The sequence below is a fragment of the Mesoplodon densirostris genome, chromosome 6 (genome assembly GCF_025265405.1).
Source record: "Mesoplodon densirostris isolate mMesDen1 chromosome 6, mMesDen1 primary haplotype, whole genome shotgun sequence".
NCBI classification, from domain to species: Eukaryota; Metazoa; Chordata; class Mammalia; order Artiodactyla; family Ziphiidae; genus Mesoplodon; species Mesoplodon densirostris.
Window position 1 is genome coordinate 46,321,607 of NC_082666.1, and position 17,718 is coordinate 46,339,324.

The 17,718-nt window shown below is 43.8% G+C and overlaps 1 protein-coding gene across 4 annotated transcripts in view; it reads right to left on the reverse strand.

Moving 5' to 3' along the window:
• NFX1 (nuclear transcription factor, X-box binding 1) overlaps positions 1-10,347 on the reverse strand; it is a 79,841-nt gene extending 69,494 nt beyond the window's left edge. For 3 of the 4 annotated variants that reach the window (XM_060101823.1, XM_060101821.1, XM_060101820.1), the window contains exons 1-2: positions 10,223-10,346; positions 5,692-6,657 (exon numbers count right to left, since the gene is read on the reverse strand). In XM_060101823.1, the coding sequence (XP_059957806.1) occupies positions 5,692-6,657; positions 10,223-10,247 (991 nt within the window). In that variant the 5' untranslated portion in view covers positions 10,248-10,346. Of the gene's footprint in view, positions 1-5,691; positions 6,658-10,222 lie in introns of all 4 variants that reach the window. The other variant, XM_060101822.1, reaches the window with a different exon arrangement.
• Positions 10,348-17,718: the final 7,371 nt, after the last annotated feature.

The following is a 17,718-nucleotide window of genomic DNA, read 5'->3' on the forward strand; positions in this document are numbered from 1 at the left end:
AAACTCAAATGGATTAGAAACTTAAATGTAAGACCGGATACTATAAAACTCTTAGAGGAAAACATAGGAAGAACACTCTTTGACATAAATCACAGCAAGATCTTTTTTGATCCACCTCCTAGAGTAATGGAAATAAAAACAAAGATAAACAAACGGGACCTAATGAAACTTAAAAGCTTTTGCAAAGCAAAGGAAACTACAAACAAGACAAAAAGACAACTCTCAGAATGGGAAAAATATTTGCAAATGTATCAACAGACAAAGGATTAATCTCCAAAATATATAAACAGCTCATGCAGCTCAATATTAAAAAAAAAAAAACCCAATCCAAAAATGGGCAGAAGACCTAAATAGACATTTCTGCAAAGAAGACATACAGATGGCCAAGAAGCACATGAAAAGCTGCTCAACATCATTAATTATTAGAGAATTGCAAGTCAAAACTACAATGAGGTATCACCTTACACCAGTCAGAATGGGCATCATCAGAAAATCTACAAAGAACAAATGCTGGAGAGGGTGTGGAGAAAAGGGAACCCTCTTGCACTGTTGGTGGGAATGTAAATTGATACAGCCACTATGGGGAACAGCATGGAGGTTCCTTAACAAACTAAAAATAGAATTACCATATGACCTAGCAATCCCACTACTGGACATATACCCAGAGAAAACCATAATTCAAAAAGACACATGCACCCCAATGTTCATTGCAGCACTATTTACAATAGCCAGGTCATGGAAGCAACCTAAATGCCCATCGATGGACGAATGGATAAAGAAGATGTGGTACACGTATACAATGGAATAGTACTCAGCCATAGAAAGGAACGAAATTGGGTCATTTGTAGAGACGGGGATCAATCTAGAGACTGTCATACAGAGTGAAAAAAGTCAGAAAGAGAAAAACAAATATCATATATTAACGCATATATGTGGAACCTAGAAAAATGGTACAGATGAACCGGTTTGCAGAGCAGAAATTGAGACACAGACGTAGGGAACAAACGTATGGACACCAAGTGGGGAAAGCGGCAGGGTGGGGGAGCGGTGGTGGTGTGATGAATCGGGAGATTGGTATTGACATGTATACACTAATATGTATAAAATAGATAACTAGTAAGAACCTGCTGTAAAGAAAAATAAATAAAATAAAATTCAAAAAAAAACAAAAAAGACCAGTAACCTTCACATTGCCAAATCCAACAGTCAATGTGCAGTTATCCTTCTGTACTGATCAACAGCATTTAGCACAATTATCACTCCCTCCTCCTTGAATTTCTTTACTTGGTGTTTAGAACGTTTCACATCCTAGTTCAGTTTACTCTTTCTCCGTTTCCTTTACTGGATGCTCATTTTCCAGCCAAGCCTAGGTAGGCTCCATCCTCACTCTTTTTTTGTCTTTTTTTGTCCATCCTCACTCTTTTTTTGTGTAGTTAGACAACCTTAGGTGACCTCCTCTAGTCCATTAAACACCATCTCTACACTGACAATGCCCAAATTTAAATCTCTAGTCCAGATCTCTTCTGTGAATTTTATATCCAACTCTCTACTTAACAAATCCATATGGTAATCTAGTAGACAACTCAAATCTAATAAATTTACCAAATTCTTCATCTTTCCTGAACAAGGAGGAGACAAAGCAAAACATACGCAAAAACACGTTTTCCAACAAGGAAAGGCTAAGAAATTGTCACAGATTGGAGAATAAGGACACATGCTGATTAAATGCAATGTGATATCCTGGATTGGACCCTGGAGCAGAAAAAGGGTATTAGTGGAAAAACTAGTGAAATCCAACTAAAGTCCGGGGGGAATTCCCTGGCGGTCCAGTGGTTAGGACTCTGTGCTTTCACTGCCAAGGGCACGAGTTCAATCCCTGGTCAAAAAACTAAGATCCCGGGCCTCCCTGGTGGCGCAAGTGGTTGAGAGTCCGCCTGCCGATGCAGGGGATACGGGTTCGTGCCCCGGTCTGGGAGGATCCCATATGCCGCGGAGCGGCTGGGCCCGTGAGCCATGGCCGCTGAGCCTGCGCGTCCGGAGCCTGCGCGTCCGGAGCCTGTGCTCCGCAACGGGGGAGGCCACAACAGTGAGAGGCCCGCATACCGCAAAAAAAAAAAAAAACTAAGATCCCACAAGCCTCGGTGGAAGCCCCGTGGCGTGGCCAAAAAAAAAAGTCTGAAGTTTAGTCAATACCATGGTACCAGTGTTAATTTCTTAGTTTTGACAAAGAAGATGTTAACATTACAGGGAGCTGGGTGAAGAGTGTATGGGAATTCTCTGTTTTATCTTTGCAAACTTTCTATAAATCTAAAATTATTCCAAAGTGAAAAGTTTAAAAAACAAACACTGCTTTCCCCTCCCATGCGCTACCACTGCACTGTGCGGCAATTCTCGCCTTCCACATTGCTCAGGCACAACACCCTGGCTGCGTCCTGGACTCCTCTCATGCTCCCGCATCCAACATCCAGTCTATCTGTAAATTCTGTCAGCTTTACCTCCCAAATACACCCAGAGTCTAACCAAGTCTTACCTCTTCCACCACTGATACCTTCATCCAAGTCTCCATCAAGTACCTGAATTACCACAACAGCCTCCTAACTCATTCCCTTGCTTCCTTAGGGCCCATTCCTCACACAGCTGACTGAGTGATCATTTTAGAATGCTTGTAAGATCATGCCATCCCGTCTCCAAAAACCTCCCAGCTGCTTCTCATCTTCCTACTCAGAACCAAATCTAAGAGCCTCACATGACCCAGCCCCTGTGATTTCTCTGACCTCCCCTACTGCCCACCTCTTCATTGCTCACAACGCCCCCCCTCCCACCCCAATCTACACTTGCTTCTCTCTCTGCCTGAAATGCCCTTCTCCAGAGAGCCACGTGGTGCACTTCTGCACTTCCTTCTGGTCTATGTTCAAATGTCTCATCAAAGAGACCAACCTATGTAAACTGGTGCCCCTGTTACTCTTTCCTCTTAACCTGCTTTATGGGACCTCCCTGGTGGCACAGTGGTTAAGAATCTGCCTGCCAATGCAGGAGACACGGGTTCGAGCCCTGGTCCGAGAAGATCCCACAGGCCGTGGAGCAACTAAGCCCCCGTGCACCACAAATACTGAGCCTGCACTCTAGAGCTCACGAGCCACAACTACTGAGCCCGTGTGCCACAACTACTGAAGCCCACGCGCCTAAGAGCCCACTCTCCACAAGAGAAGCCACTGCAATGAGAAGCCCGCACACTGCAACGAAGAGTAACCCCATGCTCGCCACAACTAGAGAAAGTCCACACACAGCAATGAAGACCCAATGTAGCCAAAAATAAATTTTAAAAAAACCCTGCTTTATATTTTAGCTCTTATCATCACCTGACATATTAAATACTTAAGTGCTTTCTACCTGTCTTCCCTACCAGAATGTAAATCTCATTAGTGCTGTATTCCCAGTACCTAGAACAGTGCTTGGCACACAGCATCTACTCAATAAATATGAATAAAGAGGTCTCAAGAAAATGCTGGGATGTGAAGCCAGAGAGATTTGTTAGGCAGAACTCTAAGATGGCCTCCAAGATTCCCAGCTCCTGGTGTGCATGCCCTGGATAATCTTCCCTCAAGTACGGGTGGACCTGATCTAATCAAGTGAGCCCTTTTTAAAGAGTCTAGTGATCAGAGACAGAAGTCAGAGAGATGTAAAGAATCTGTAGCAGATTCTTTCCTGTAGGCTCTGAAGAAGCAAACTACCATGCTGTGAAGAGGGCCATGTGGTAAGGAATTGCGGGTGGCCCCTCGGAGCTGAGAGTGATCCCCAGCCAGCAAGAAAATGGGGACCTCAATCCTACACCCATTAGGAGCTAAATCCTATCAACAACCAGTGAGCATCAAGGACCCCACACATCAGATGAGACTGCATCCCTGGCCAAATTTCAGTCCTGTGAGACCCTGAGTAGAAAGCTCAGCTAACCCATACCCAGACTCCTGACCCACAGAAACCATGACATAGTAAAGTTGTGTTATCTTAAGCCACTACATTTGTGGTAATTTATGAAGCAATAGGAAACTATTAACCAGCCTTGAGGATTCAAGAACAACTCTGGTATAACATTGCCTTTGTTCACACACAAGTCGAGATCCCAAGAAGGACTGCCTGGTGAAGCAAATGAGAACTAGAACTATAGGCCTGTGTAAAAATAGGCCTGGGCAGGTGGTGGCTCCCTGTGTTAGGCTGTATGTCACATTACACTGGAGGGAGACCAGAATGGTGAAGGTCCACGAGAAAAAGCTGGCGGAATGAAGCTATTTAGCCTGGATAAAATATATACTCAGGGTAAAATGAGAAGTGTCTTCAAATACTGCAAAGAGCTGATGTGCAATGAGTGGGAAGGAAGCTGTGAGGAGAGAGACTAGTTGCTGTGTAGTTCCAGAGGACAGAATTTGAACTAGGAGATAGGAAATATTTACAGGAAAGAAGTTTTCAGTTTAATGTAAGAAAGAACTTTCTAACAGTCAGAGCTGAGTACCTACTGTGTTCTAAGAGCTCTGTTAGGCAACAGAGATATAAAACTGAAAGGAAAAATATGGTCTCTGCTTTCAAGGAGCATATAAACTAGTGGAGGGCACTGACACATAAACAAATGATGGTTTCCAGTGGTAAGTGCTATAAAGAAGCATGTAGGGCCTCCCTGGTGGCGCAAGTGGTTAAGAGTCCGCCTGCCGATGCAGGGGATACGGGTTCGTGCCCCGGTCTGGGAGGATCCCATATGCCGCGGAGCGGCTGGGCCCGTGAGCCATGGCCGCTGGGCCTGCGCATCCGGAGCCTGTGCTCCGCAACGGGAGAGGCCACAACAGTGAGAGGCCCACATACCGCAAAAAGAAAAAAAAAAAAAAAAAAAAAAAAAAAGAAGCATGTATATATAAGGGAAGGACATATCACAGAGCTGGAAAAGATGAATGCTATCTGTGGAGGTGACAAAAGGTTTTCTGGACATGTGACTATAGCTTTTGAAAAATGAGTAAGAATTCACCAGTGAGCTGAGTAGTAGACAGAAGGAGCCACATATGCAACAGCATGGAAAGATGACAGTATACAGTCCAGGGAGTAAAATGTGGTGGGGACTGAGGCAGCGGAAGATGAGGCTGTTGGGTACGGCAGAAGGCAGAATCTGTAGGTGACGAGAAAAAGTGAACAGAAGTAAGCAGGGGAGTGACGCAGGTCAATACGTGTTTTAGAAAGATCACTTTCTGATGCTGACGTGAGAGGGGAACTCAAAGAGAAAAACTGGAGATGGCAAGATTAGTTAGGAACTGTTGCAGATAAGCAGACAAGAGATGATGCAGGCTGGAACCAGGAGAGGCAGTGATGTTACCACCCCCTACTTGTGCTTTCAGAATTCAAAACAACTCTTGTAACCAAACATCTATACCACCTATACCTGCACTTTTAAAATTCCTTATTTGTTAAGAAAAACGTTCCTTACCTGTATTTGCTTATGATATATAAAAACGAAGTAAGTGGTTACCTATTGGGGAGGGGAGCAGGTGGTGGCAGGACCCAAGGAGATGATGAACAAGGAGAGAAAGAGACTTTTACTATGTACCTTTTTATATTTTCTGGTTTCTAAATTGCATGAATATATTACCTATTCAGAAATTTTAAAAAAAAAAGAGAGAGAGAAAACATTTCCACCCATTCAGATAGGTTTACCTGTATGTGTTTCCACATTCTTTAGCATGTGGTTCTGTTTGTCTCGGGGGAAAGATGCTACCTGAGGATCCTGCCTCCTTACAGCACATTTCTCTGGGTCAACCCTTCTGGAAGACTTGATGGCAACTGCCAAGTTCCCATTGTCACAGGCAGATTTTGCTGGTCTTTCATTGAGATTTTCCTTTTTTGTTTGCCGTTGGCCCTCCTGTTTCGGTGGATTCCTGCCTGGTCGTGGCCTGGCCCCCTCCACTTCCCAGGGAGTCCTCTTCTGTGGGTATCTTCTCTGCTCGCTGCGCCTGGCCCCATAACCATCCGCTACTCCTTTTCTAGAGGATGCATCTGAAGAATCAGGGTGGATAACCCCCACAGGTTTGGTGTTTTCAGGTCCCACCTCCTCAGGTTTGGGAGTCATTCTGTGACCCCACTCACTTTTGAGTTTCCCCTTGACTTTTGGTCCTCTACCATAGCTGTATACAAATTGGGTTGCCTTTTTGGGTTTTGCTCCCCTGGGATCTGCACCGACAATTTCCTTCTCACTCTCCGAAGGGCTGTGCTCTCTGAGGTTTGTCCCACTCTCTGACTTGGCCACACTTTCTAAGCCAGCTGCATCTGAGGTCTGGTCAGTGAGACCCTGTGCTCTCTTGACTCTGATATGCTGCTTTTCACTCCTCAATTTCTGCCAAGGTTGATTTGGAAGGCCATGGCTCTTGAGTGATTTATTAGTAGCAGAGGATTGGAAAGAAGTCTGTTGACTCTTAGGTTTGCTTCCTGAAGGATAACTGTGATGAATAGCAGAGATGTCATCATAAGGGACTTGCCTGGAAAGGTGACAGGGAGGTGGTGAACTATAATTTCTTCTACCAATTTTATTAGAATCTAGTCTCCTTTGACTCCCACAGTTTAGACCAGAATTTTTTCTCTCCTGAGGAATGAACTCAGCAGCGTCCGTATTGAATTTAAAAGTACCTAGGACATAAGAAACAGACATGCAAGTAAAGAAATTAATTGGTCACTCATGAAACCTGAAGACTGTAAGCCATATCTAAAAGTTACCTTCCTGGGGACTTTGTATAAAACAGTCTCTATACAAGGTCTATGTTTCCTGTGAAGGTGGTAGGTTCAAGGTGCTTGTGGAAGACTGATCATCTCATATCCAGCAGCCTCACCAACAGCTACTGCTGAATTGCTAAGGAAAACTGCTCATCTGGGCTATCGGGTATTATTTATAAACGCGTTTATCTTTATCGACAAATGTAAGGTCAGCAAACAGTTCGGGGTGAGACATCAATCAGCAGGTTCAATGTGGTCTTTCAAAACTCTAAGGTAGCATTAAGTAAACAGGCTTTGGAGTCAGCCAAAATCAGTTTAAAGTCTGGCTCTCCAACTTATCGTATGAGCTTAGGGATACCACCTGATTGCTTTTAGCCTTAGTTTCCTCATACATGACAAAAGTTGGTAATACTATTCCAAAGGGTCATTGTGGAATTTAAGTAAGACTTCACACAGACAGTACTTAGCAGATGAGTACATCTCATCTCTTCCCCCCAGGAATATATTTTAGGTTTTCCATACATAATATCTGTAATATGGTCCAGAATTCCAGAGTCTCAAAAATTAAGCATATGCCCCTTCAACCTACTCATTTTTCCCCCTAACATGCTTCTTTATAGTCAACTCAGTCCCTGAAGTCAAAGATGAAATGATTTGCCTAAGGATACAAAACCAGTTAGTAGCAAAGTCAGAACTATGTGTAGCATACAGAATATTCTATGAATCCATAGGGCCTGGAATTTGCGTTTAACTCCCTGCCCATCACTTGTGTCTTTATGCAAGTTACTTAATTTCAGTAATGGAATAGTAAGAATCCCTACTTCAAAGAGCTGCTATGAAGATTAAAGCAAGGTTAGTAACATGTATAAAGTGGTTAAAATAGTGCTTTATCATTGCTGTTAGGACTACAAACTACCTGAAACACAGACTTGACCACAGATGGGTGCAGTGCACAGCCTGCGGGTTTCAGGTTTAATAATAAGCCCTAACATTTATTAAGTACTTAACATGTGTCAGGCACTATTCTAAGCACTTAGCATATGTTAACTCATTTAATCCTTACATTCTTGATGAGAAAATTGAGACACTGTAGAGAGTAAGTAACCTGCCCAAAGCCACAGGGGTATTCCAAAGCAGATTCAGGATTCCACCCCAGGCTATGTGACCCTAGAGATCACACTCTTACATTATGCTCCAATATGAGAGGTTGGGTGGCCCATACCACAGAAACATATACTTAAGAACTGAGCGAGATCATAAAGGTCACAGGGTAACCTCTCTCTCAATCCACGATTTGTCCTGAAAGCTTTCAATGGGCAGAATTCTGGGGGTGGGGTGGAGGGCTTTACAAAACGGCAAGAGGATTAGACAAATTCAGAAGGTGGCAGAGAAGGTGTTCCAGAAATATAAGAGAGAACTTAGAGGGGGGAATGGGTAGATTAGACCAAGTGGGTATTGTGTAGTTTTCTTCTGCTTGAAGAAGCAAGGCTGTAAGAGGGGCAGAAAAATGTCAGTAAAGTTGTCCAGAATAGCCTGGTAAAAGATGGGAAAAGGGTGCTTTCATGTTAAGTAGCAAAGAGTTGATGCAACTTGAGAATCTATACAGGGCAGCACCTATTCAAATAAAGTATGTGTTCCACCAGACATGAGGCAGTGGGCAAAGCCCTCTGAAAGATCCTTAAGAGACATGAGGAAGGGGAAAAGGGCACAAGAAACTGAACACAAAGATCTGAGACACCTTTATTTTTTCACTATTTTGAGCAGCTGGAAGTTACTCAATAAACAGGATGTCTCATCCCCAAGGCTTGGCTATAGTGCAAGTGGTACCCAAGATAAGATAAGATCAAGATAAGATAAGATAAGATCCAAGATAATATCATGGTAGGTGACCAGTGGATGGGTGGAACAGAGTAAGGGAAAATCCAACTGTAGATTATAGAGTCCAGAGACAAAGTTGGCACTGGAGAGTCTGCCCATGGGCAGAAAGATACCCTTTGGACTGGGCTGGTGTTCCAAGACAATAGCAGGTAAGAGAATTAAACCTTGAGTGGGGATGGAGGTGTGGGTTAGAGATGATGCTGAAATAAGAACATGGAATAGGAACTAAGGCAAAAACAAACTAAGGCACAGGAGACAGACTGGGGAGGTCTTTGGACTAGGAGACTTCGCCTCAGTAGGTGGGGCAGAGGTTGTAACCTGGGGCACAGCACCATAGTCCCAAACTATGACTCACAACTAGCCCCACTCAATTCTGCTTCCAACACTGATCGGTGTAGAAATGGGCCAGAAGTGAGCCTAAGGATAGGAAGACCAACAGACCCAATTTAGAGGATTTGGGGAAAAAATGGGTGGGAGAAGAACAAAACACCAGCCTAACAAGGTCCCTACACTCCAAGATGAATTCATACCTAAATCAGGACTAGGGTACACCAATGCAGTGTGTTATCCAACTTTTCTGACCAAGACCCACAGTAGTAAATACATTTTACCTGCCACCAAGTACACAAATACATATATACTCTTCTTGGTGCCCCAACAGCTGGTAGGTAGCAGAACAAAGCCTCAAATTCATGACTGTTCACAAACCTCATGCTGCAAACTGCTGCCCTGTTTTTCAGAAAGAGTGGGTCATGAAATCAAATCATGCAGTGGGTTGGGACAAGTATTTTTTCAAACGAAATATGTAGTAGAGTGTATTGCATATAGTAAGGAAAACCACTGTTTCTTGAAATTTTTGGTTCGCTTTTACATTTATGTCTGTGTGCACTGAGGTCACCACGTAAAATATTCCTTTTCGGTCACTGTCCAGAGAGTTGGGAAAACAAAGATCTAAGGTACCCTGAAGGAAGTGGAAATGGATGTTTTATTAACAGCCAAATGAGGCTGTCTCTGCACACAAAGGCAACTCCGGGAGGGGAAGTAACCTAACAATTGTGTAACAGGTACAGGAGCGGCGGGTACCTTCACTGTAATTGACTTATTTACTCCCAATTCACAGATGAGGAAAACGTGACTTCACACTGAGAGTTCGTGGCAAGCTGACACTGGAAACCACGGGTGCTCGGCTCGCGCACGCGCCGCTGCCCCAGGACACACGAATACATCTTAAGCGCAGCAAGCAAACCCGCCGCGCGTCCAGAGCCCGACACCATCACGGGCGGTGACCCGGCCGACGCGTGCCTGTCAGATACCGCTGCCCTAGGAAGGCCGGGCTGAGGCCTGGAGAGGGCGGGACACCCACATCGACACAGCGGGACAAACCCATTTTCCTTAGAAACCAGGTGCCGGGCTTCACCATGCAGTCAAGGACGGTTAAGATCTCGGTTCGCACGACGCGCGTGGCTTGGCCCTTCCGAGCCACTATCTCCAACCCTAGTACGCGCCACTCTCGCGATACGAATGGCCGGTGCCCTAGGACTCGTCACTGACTCAATTTCCGCTCCCCGAGAGGGGCCCAGTCCCGCGCGGGCCAGGACAGTACCTGAGACAGGAGGCGCCTCCGCCATCCCGTGCCGCAACACCTAAAGCGAGCCCTGCAGCCCAGCGAGCGCTGTCACCCGGTCACGTGCCTTGGACTTCCGGGGCCGCGAGAATGTTCGCTTCTGCGCGCCCGGTAGACGGCCACGGAGTTTGCGCGGCCCGAGTCAACTGTGTGGTGCGTCCGTGACGTCAGACAGGCGCGCCAGGCTCCGGGCTGAAGGAGGTGGCTAGTGGCTGTAGGTGGCTAGGATACCAGGAGGATAGGCGGGCCAGGACTTGCGTAATCAATAGTTGTTTCCCTTTTGACAGTCCCTGTGCCCTCCTGCTACCATGCCCTTCTACGCTCCCACCCAACCAGCTTCACCTGGTTTTCTGGAGTCACCTCAGACAGCACCTCCTTACTAGAGTAGCTCAGGTTTAGGATTAAAACAAAAACTAAGTAGTCAAAAGGCGGTCTGGGAAAAAATACCTGCAAAACAAACGATCAAAGTCTAACATACAAATAGCTCTTATAAATCAGTTTAGAAAACGAAAAACCATTTATTAGAAATGATAAAGGACTTGAACGGGCAGATGGACACAACGTGAGGGGGGAAAAGTTTGGAGGCACTGATAATTTTTAAAGTGCAAAATGTTTTGAGTGAATGTGTGGCATTCTTTTATTTGTGTGTTTTGTTGTTGCGTTACTAACTAGAACACAACGTTTAAGTGTGAAGCATCTGCATTTGTAAAGTAATTCACTGGTCCAGGCTTCCCCAAAAACACAAAATAGAATCATTCATTCACATACATTCTAATGCCTATTTTTGTCTTAGGCATTGCTCTAAGTGCTGGAGGTTAATGGTGAAAAAGACAAACATGGTCTCTGCCCTCAATGAAGTGCATTGTCTAGTAGGGGAGGTTATAACTAAGTAATTTATATTTACAAACTAATAATTTGCGTTATGAGAGAAATAAGTAGGGTAGCAGTGATAGAGACTGACTAGGATCTGCTCCAGAAAAGGTGGCCAGCTTTCTTTGATAAAAGGACAGATGAGAAGGGTAAGCTATGTGAAGATTCAGAGGGAATAGCATGTGCAAAAGCTATGGAGGAAGGAAAGCACTTGAAGTGTGCAAGTTATTGAAATATTTGCTGGAGAGCAGTAAGCAAGGAGAGTGGCACAGTATGAAACTGGAGAAGTAGGTAAGGAGATCACGTGGATCACTTGCAGGCCATGATAATGGATTTTATTTGAAGAGCAACAGGAAGTTAAAAGGTTCTAAGCAAAGAAGTGGTATTGTTACCTAACTGAACACAGGTCTGCTCACTCCATGCGAAGCAAAGCCAATCTACTGACACCAGGTTTTGGTGAAGAAAAGTACAGTGCTTATTGCAGGGCACCAAGCAAAAGAGTGAGAGACAAGCCTCAGATCCACTCCAACTTGGTTTTTGAGTTAGGGTTTTTTTCATTTTGTTTTGTTTTTTAAAGGGGAAGATAAAAGAGGCTGGGATTGATCATCATCTGGTGACATTTCTTAATCATAGTTTCGGGAGTCAGGATGTCTCTGGTTTACAAGTCTCTGGGCTGGTGGTCCATGGCTTGGGAGCTCATCTTGTCCTGAGTTTGTACATTAATGATCCCTATAATAACGACTTTAGTACATTAACAATGTTACTGACAACAGCAATTTTCGTCATCTGATTCTGGTTGATTAATATTCAGTTAGCACAGGATGGAGGTCAGAAGGAACACAAGAAAGGGAATAAAGTCTTGGATAGAGAGATTAATCATAAACTCAGTAAGGGAACTTGGTTTTAGGGGCACTCAGTTTCAGTGTCTGAATTACCCTGAAAGATTTCTTATGCTCCCGGGCGAAGAGTGAATTGTGGGGGAGGAAGAATATAAGTGGGCAGAAAAGTTGCATTTTTGTATTATGTTAATACAGAAGATGGTGGCCTTGGACTAGAGTGACAGAAAATGTGATGGAGAGGAGAGGGCAGATCTAAGGTATATTTGAGATATAACCATTATCCAGCTTCCAAATGTTTTTTAAACCAAAAGGTGTTATGAGATAATCTCATTGTTCTGTTAATCTGAGTTTCTCTGATTATTGAGTCTGAACATTTCTTAGTGCCCTTTTGAGTTTCTCTTTTTAGATTGCTTATTCACATCCTCTGCCCATTTTTCTGTTGGGGTTGCTCAATTTTTCTTGCTGATGGTTTCTTGTATATTGTAGATATACGACTTGTATATCTTGTCAGTTTTAGACATTTCAGCTGTCTTCTATGATGTCCATTAGTTTTATCCTTCATTGATAAAAGGATTAAACGTAAATCCTTAATTTTGACAGATAAGTTCATCAAACAAAAAATCTTATCATCCCCTTTAGAAATTACCAGTTGTATCAGTCTGAGTCCAGTCAGGAGAGAGGAACCACACAGTAATTTGAACAGGGAAGGTTTTATTTACTTAAAGACTTATTAACTATAACAAGGGATTAGAGTAATAAGGGGCTGACTAGTAAAGAAGTAAAAGAGAACTCTAAAAGAATACAGGATTAGCAATGTAAGGAACAGCAATGTAAGGAACTTCCTCTAGGGCTGAGATAAAGTGTCCAGTGAAGATCACCCCAGAGCTGAGGTGCAGACTTTGTTAGAGGGGATGCGCCTATGGCTCACTAGATAGGGAAGCTGCTGTGGTGCTGCACTGGTGGAAGTTGCCAGAAATCTACCTTATATGGTATTGGGGAAAGCCATTCTTGGGGACGAGTCTCACAAGAGGCCGTCTACTACAAACCACTTTGCGGGGGGAGGTGCCAGGAGAAATTTCTGGCTGCTGGCCATCATACACTGAAGAAACCAGGTGCTGAAGCACAGGAACCAGACTCTGGAGAAGCTGCCTACAGCACAGAAGCCTGCCCAACCCAAACACTAGAAACAGGAAAGGAAACCCTTTCCTCCTGCAGTATCTCTCTGTTGCCCTCTACTGACAAAGCTTAACACCTGCCAGCTGGTAAAGGATAAGTATTTAAAGGGCCCAAATCCATTTCACAGAGCAGGCAAAAAGGATAAATTTGGAACTGAAAGTCAATAATTCATAACTGGCATACTAGGGAACCCACTCATTATTTCCAAAACTTGTCAATAAATGGAAGTAAGCAAGCATTTATCCTGCCTTTCCTATACAAACAGTGCTTCACCCAACATACCAAAAGTTATGACAAACAATGAAAGCAGTGCTCAGGTGGGAATTTATAGCTATATATACTTACATTAAAAAAGAAATCCAGGGGCTTCCCTGGTGGCGCAGTGGTTGAGAATCTGCCTGCTAATGCAGGGGACACGGGTTCGAGCCCTGGTCTGGGAGGATCCCACATGCCGCGGAGCAACTAGGCCCATGAGCCACAACTACTGAGCCTGCGCGTCTGGAGCCTGTGCTCCTCAACAAGAGAGGCCGCGATAGTGAGAGGCCCGCGCACCGCGATGAAGAATGGCCCCCGCTTACCACAACTAGAGAAAGCCCTCACACAGAAACGAAGACCCAACACAGCAAAAATAAATTAATTAATTAATAAACTCCTACCCCCAACATTAAAAAAAAAAGAAATCCAAACAATGGAATATTATTCAGACCTAAATAGAAATGAGCTATCAAGCCATGAAAAACACATGGAGGTAACTTAAATGCAAATACTAAGTGAAAGAAGCCAATGTGAAAAAGCTACATACTGTATGTTTCCAACTATTGTATATGACATTCTGGAAAAGGCAAAACTATGGAGACAGTAAAAAAAAAAATTGTGGTTTCCAGGGATTAGAGGGAAGGAAGGGATGAACAGGCAGAGCACAGAGGATGTTTAGGGAAGTGAAACAACTCTGTATGATACAATACTATAATAGTGGGTTCACTGTCAAAACCAATAGAATGTACAACACCAAAAGTAAACTCTAATGTAAACCATGGACTTGGGTGATGACGAGTCAGTGCAGGTTCATCAGTGGTAACGAATGTCCCACTCTGGAGCAGGATGTCTCTAGTGGGGGAGGCTGTACATGTGTGGGGACAGGGCATGTATGGGAACTCTCTGTATGTCCTGCTCAATGCTGTTGTGAACCTAAACTGCACTAAAAATATTTGTTTTGTTTTTTAATTTTTTGGCTGCACTGTTCGGCCTGTGGGATCTTAGTTCCCCGACCAGGGATCGAACCCACACCCCCTGAAGTGGAAGCGTGGAGTCTTAACCACTGGACCGCCAGAAAAGTCCCCTTAAAAAGATTTAGTAATAAAGAAGATAGATCTCAAATCAGTAGCCTAACCTTCTACCTTAAGGAACTAGAAAAAGAAGAGCAAACTAAACCAAAACAAGTAGAAGAAAAGAAATAATAAAAGTCAGAGCAGGAATTAATGAAATAGAAAAACAATAGAAAAAAATCAACAAAAACAAAGTTGATCCATTCACCAAAAACATCAAAATTGATCAGCTTTTAGCTAGACTGACCAAGAAAAACAAAGAAAGAGAAAAATTCAAATCACTAAAATTAGAAATGAAAGAGGGGACATTACTCCCAACCTTATAAAAATAAAAAGGATCATAGGTAATACTATGAGCAAAAGTGTATGCTAGCAAATCAGACCACCTAGATGAAATGGAAAAATTCCTAGAAATACACAAACTATCAAAATGGACTCAGAATTCCCTGGCGGTCCAGTGGTTAGGACTCTGTGCTTCCACTGTAGGAGGCCCAGGTTCGATCCCTGTTTGGCAAACTAAGATCCCACAAGCCGTGTTGCATGGCCTGAATAAATAAATAAATAAATAAATAAAACGGACTCAAGAAGAAATAGAAAATCTGAATAGACCTATAACAAGTAGAGATTGAATTAGTAATAATAATAAAAAAAGCTTCCCACAAAGCCAGGCCCAGATGGCTTCACTGGTGAATGCTACCAAACGTTCAAAAAATTGACACCAATCCTTCGAAAACTCTTCCAAAAAACAGAGGAGAAAGTAATACTTCCCAACTCATTCTCTGGATGAAAACTCTGTCTTAGGGCAATCATTGCCAATCTCTTCATTGCAGAAATTTATGGCAACAGTCAGACTGCTTGTCCATGAAAACAGGTTCATCCTGATCAGGCACCCTTGGGCAGTGGTTCTTAACGTTAGCTACACATAAGAACTACCTGGGGAGCTTTTAAAAAATCCAAGTGCCCCCACTGTCTCTAGATATACTACATAAGAATCTATGGGGGTATGACTCAGGCAGCAATAAAACAAGCCAACTCCCTATGTGATATAAGAATGTATAAAAGGAAAGCTAAGGGATATGGAATGTAGATGTAGATGTAGAAGTGCCAAACTTCTCTCTACTGGATCATTCCAGTCTCCTCCACCCTTGTTAATCTCCTGGGGCTGCTAGATTACAACTTAAGGAGACCACCTGCACTCAATTCTGCTTTTAATGCTTAACTGACCAGTGATGCTAACTGGTGGTAGCTATAGCAGTGATCAGAGCGTCCCTACCACAGGATTTATCCTCTCCACTCTCCTTAAATTCGCTGGGATTGACGAAGACCAGGGCCTGGCTTTTGGTCTTTTCCCGGTATAGCAAGAATTAGCAGAATGACAAAGGTGTTAAGGAAGCTCTGAAACCGAGTACCCCTAAAACCAAGTTCCCCTACCGAGTTTATCCCCTACCTCTCTATCCAAAATTTTATTCCCTTTCTTGTCCCCTCTGACCTCAATCCTGTGCTAACTGAATGCTAATCAACCAGAGTCAGATGACTAAAATTGCTATTGTCGGTAACATCATTAAGGTACGGACTCAGGTTGTTCCTCCAGGGCAAAATGAGCTAACAGACCCACCCAACCCTGGTCACGGACCACCAGACCAGACTCGTAAACCATAGGCGTCCTGACTGCCAAAACTACAATTAAGAAATGTCACAAAATGATGATTAACCCCAGCTTCTTTGTTCTTCTCCTTAAAAAACCCCTAACTAGGGCTTCCCTGGTGGCGCAGTGGTTGAGAGTCCGCCTGCCGATGCAGGGGACGCGGGTTCGTGCCCCGGTCCGGGAAGATCCCACATGCTGCGGAGCGGCTGGGCCCGTGAGCCGTGGCCGCTGAGCCTGCGCGTCTGGAGCCTGTGCTCTGCAACGGGAGAGGCCACAACAGTGAGAGGCCCGCGTACCGCAAAAAAAAAAAAAAAAAAAATGAATTCAAAGGCCAAGCTGGAGTGGATCTGAGACTTGTCTCTCACTCCCTTACTTGGCACCCTGCAATAACCCTGACTTTGCTGCAAACACCCGCTGTCAGTTTGGCTTTCTGTGCCGTGGGCACACGAGCCCATTGATCGGTTACAGCTCCAAGGAGGGGAAACTCTATGAGCAGAGGCAGGGAATGACCGTATGGCAGATACAGGAGAACTAGAACAGGACTCTTACTAGCAAGTGACAGGAACCCAATTCCAACTAGTTTAAGCAGAAAAGGGGGTTTATTGGCAGAATTCTCAGTTCACAGAACTAAAGGAGGAGTTGCAGAGACTTGGAGCACTCTGAGAATCTCAAAGATCAGAAGTCAGGGCTCAGTGCCATGAGTATTCTTTCATTCTGCCTCTTGGCTGCTCTCTCGACTCAATATCTCAAACTTCTCAGACTGATAAAGAGTTAAAAAAAAAAAAAAAGGAAAGCATTTCCCCTTAGAAAATTTGAGGGATGAACTTCAATAGGCACAAACCTGGTTACAAGCCCACTCCCATAGTGGAAAAGTAAAGGTAGGGCTACTCTAATTGGTATTTTTCCAATAATCACACATTTGGAATTAGGGAGGCAGTTCTCTAAATGAAAGAGAATGCTGTTCTGAAAAGCCTAAGCAATAAACCATTACAGAGAGGCAGGGGCCAATAGGCAGCTTTTTAAGCCCTGCTGGAGGTGTCAGGGAACCAGGACTTTATGCAAGAAGGGAAAGCAGGTGATTTCTTCGCAAAGGCTATGTGAAGGATGTCCAAGCCAAAGAGAGTTGAAAAGAGAAAAGGAGGGGCTGGATTTGAGAAACACGTAGGGGTTAAAAGCAGGGTTTAATGATTAATTGAATGTGTAGGATGAGGCAAAATGTAGGCATCAAGGACAACTCAAGAGCTTTCTGTTTCGAATGATGGAGGATAATGGTTCCATTAGCTGAGGCAGGGAAAACAGGAGGTTAGGTCTGGGGGAAAGATAATGGTTGTCTTGGCCATTTGAATGTGAAGTGTTTGTGGGCTTCTGGAACATCCAGATTACTCTTAGGCAACAAGTGGATATAAAAAGGATTCTGAAACTCAGGGGCAAGACCAGGGATACAAGTATAGACTTAGAAGTCAGCAGTTAAAGCCATGAGAATAGCTGAGATTATTAAATATAAGTGAGCAGAGAAAGAAGTACTGTGGATAAAGGCTGGACTCCTGAGGAACACCAACATTATAGGGTTGGAGAGATGAGAATTTCAGAAAGGAATCTTGGAGGGAATAGTCAGAAGAA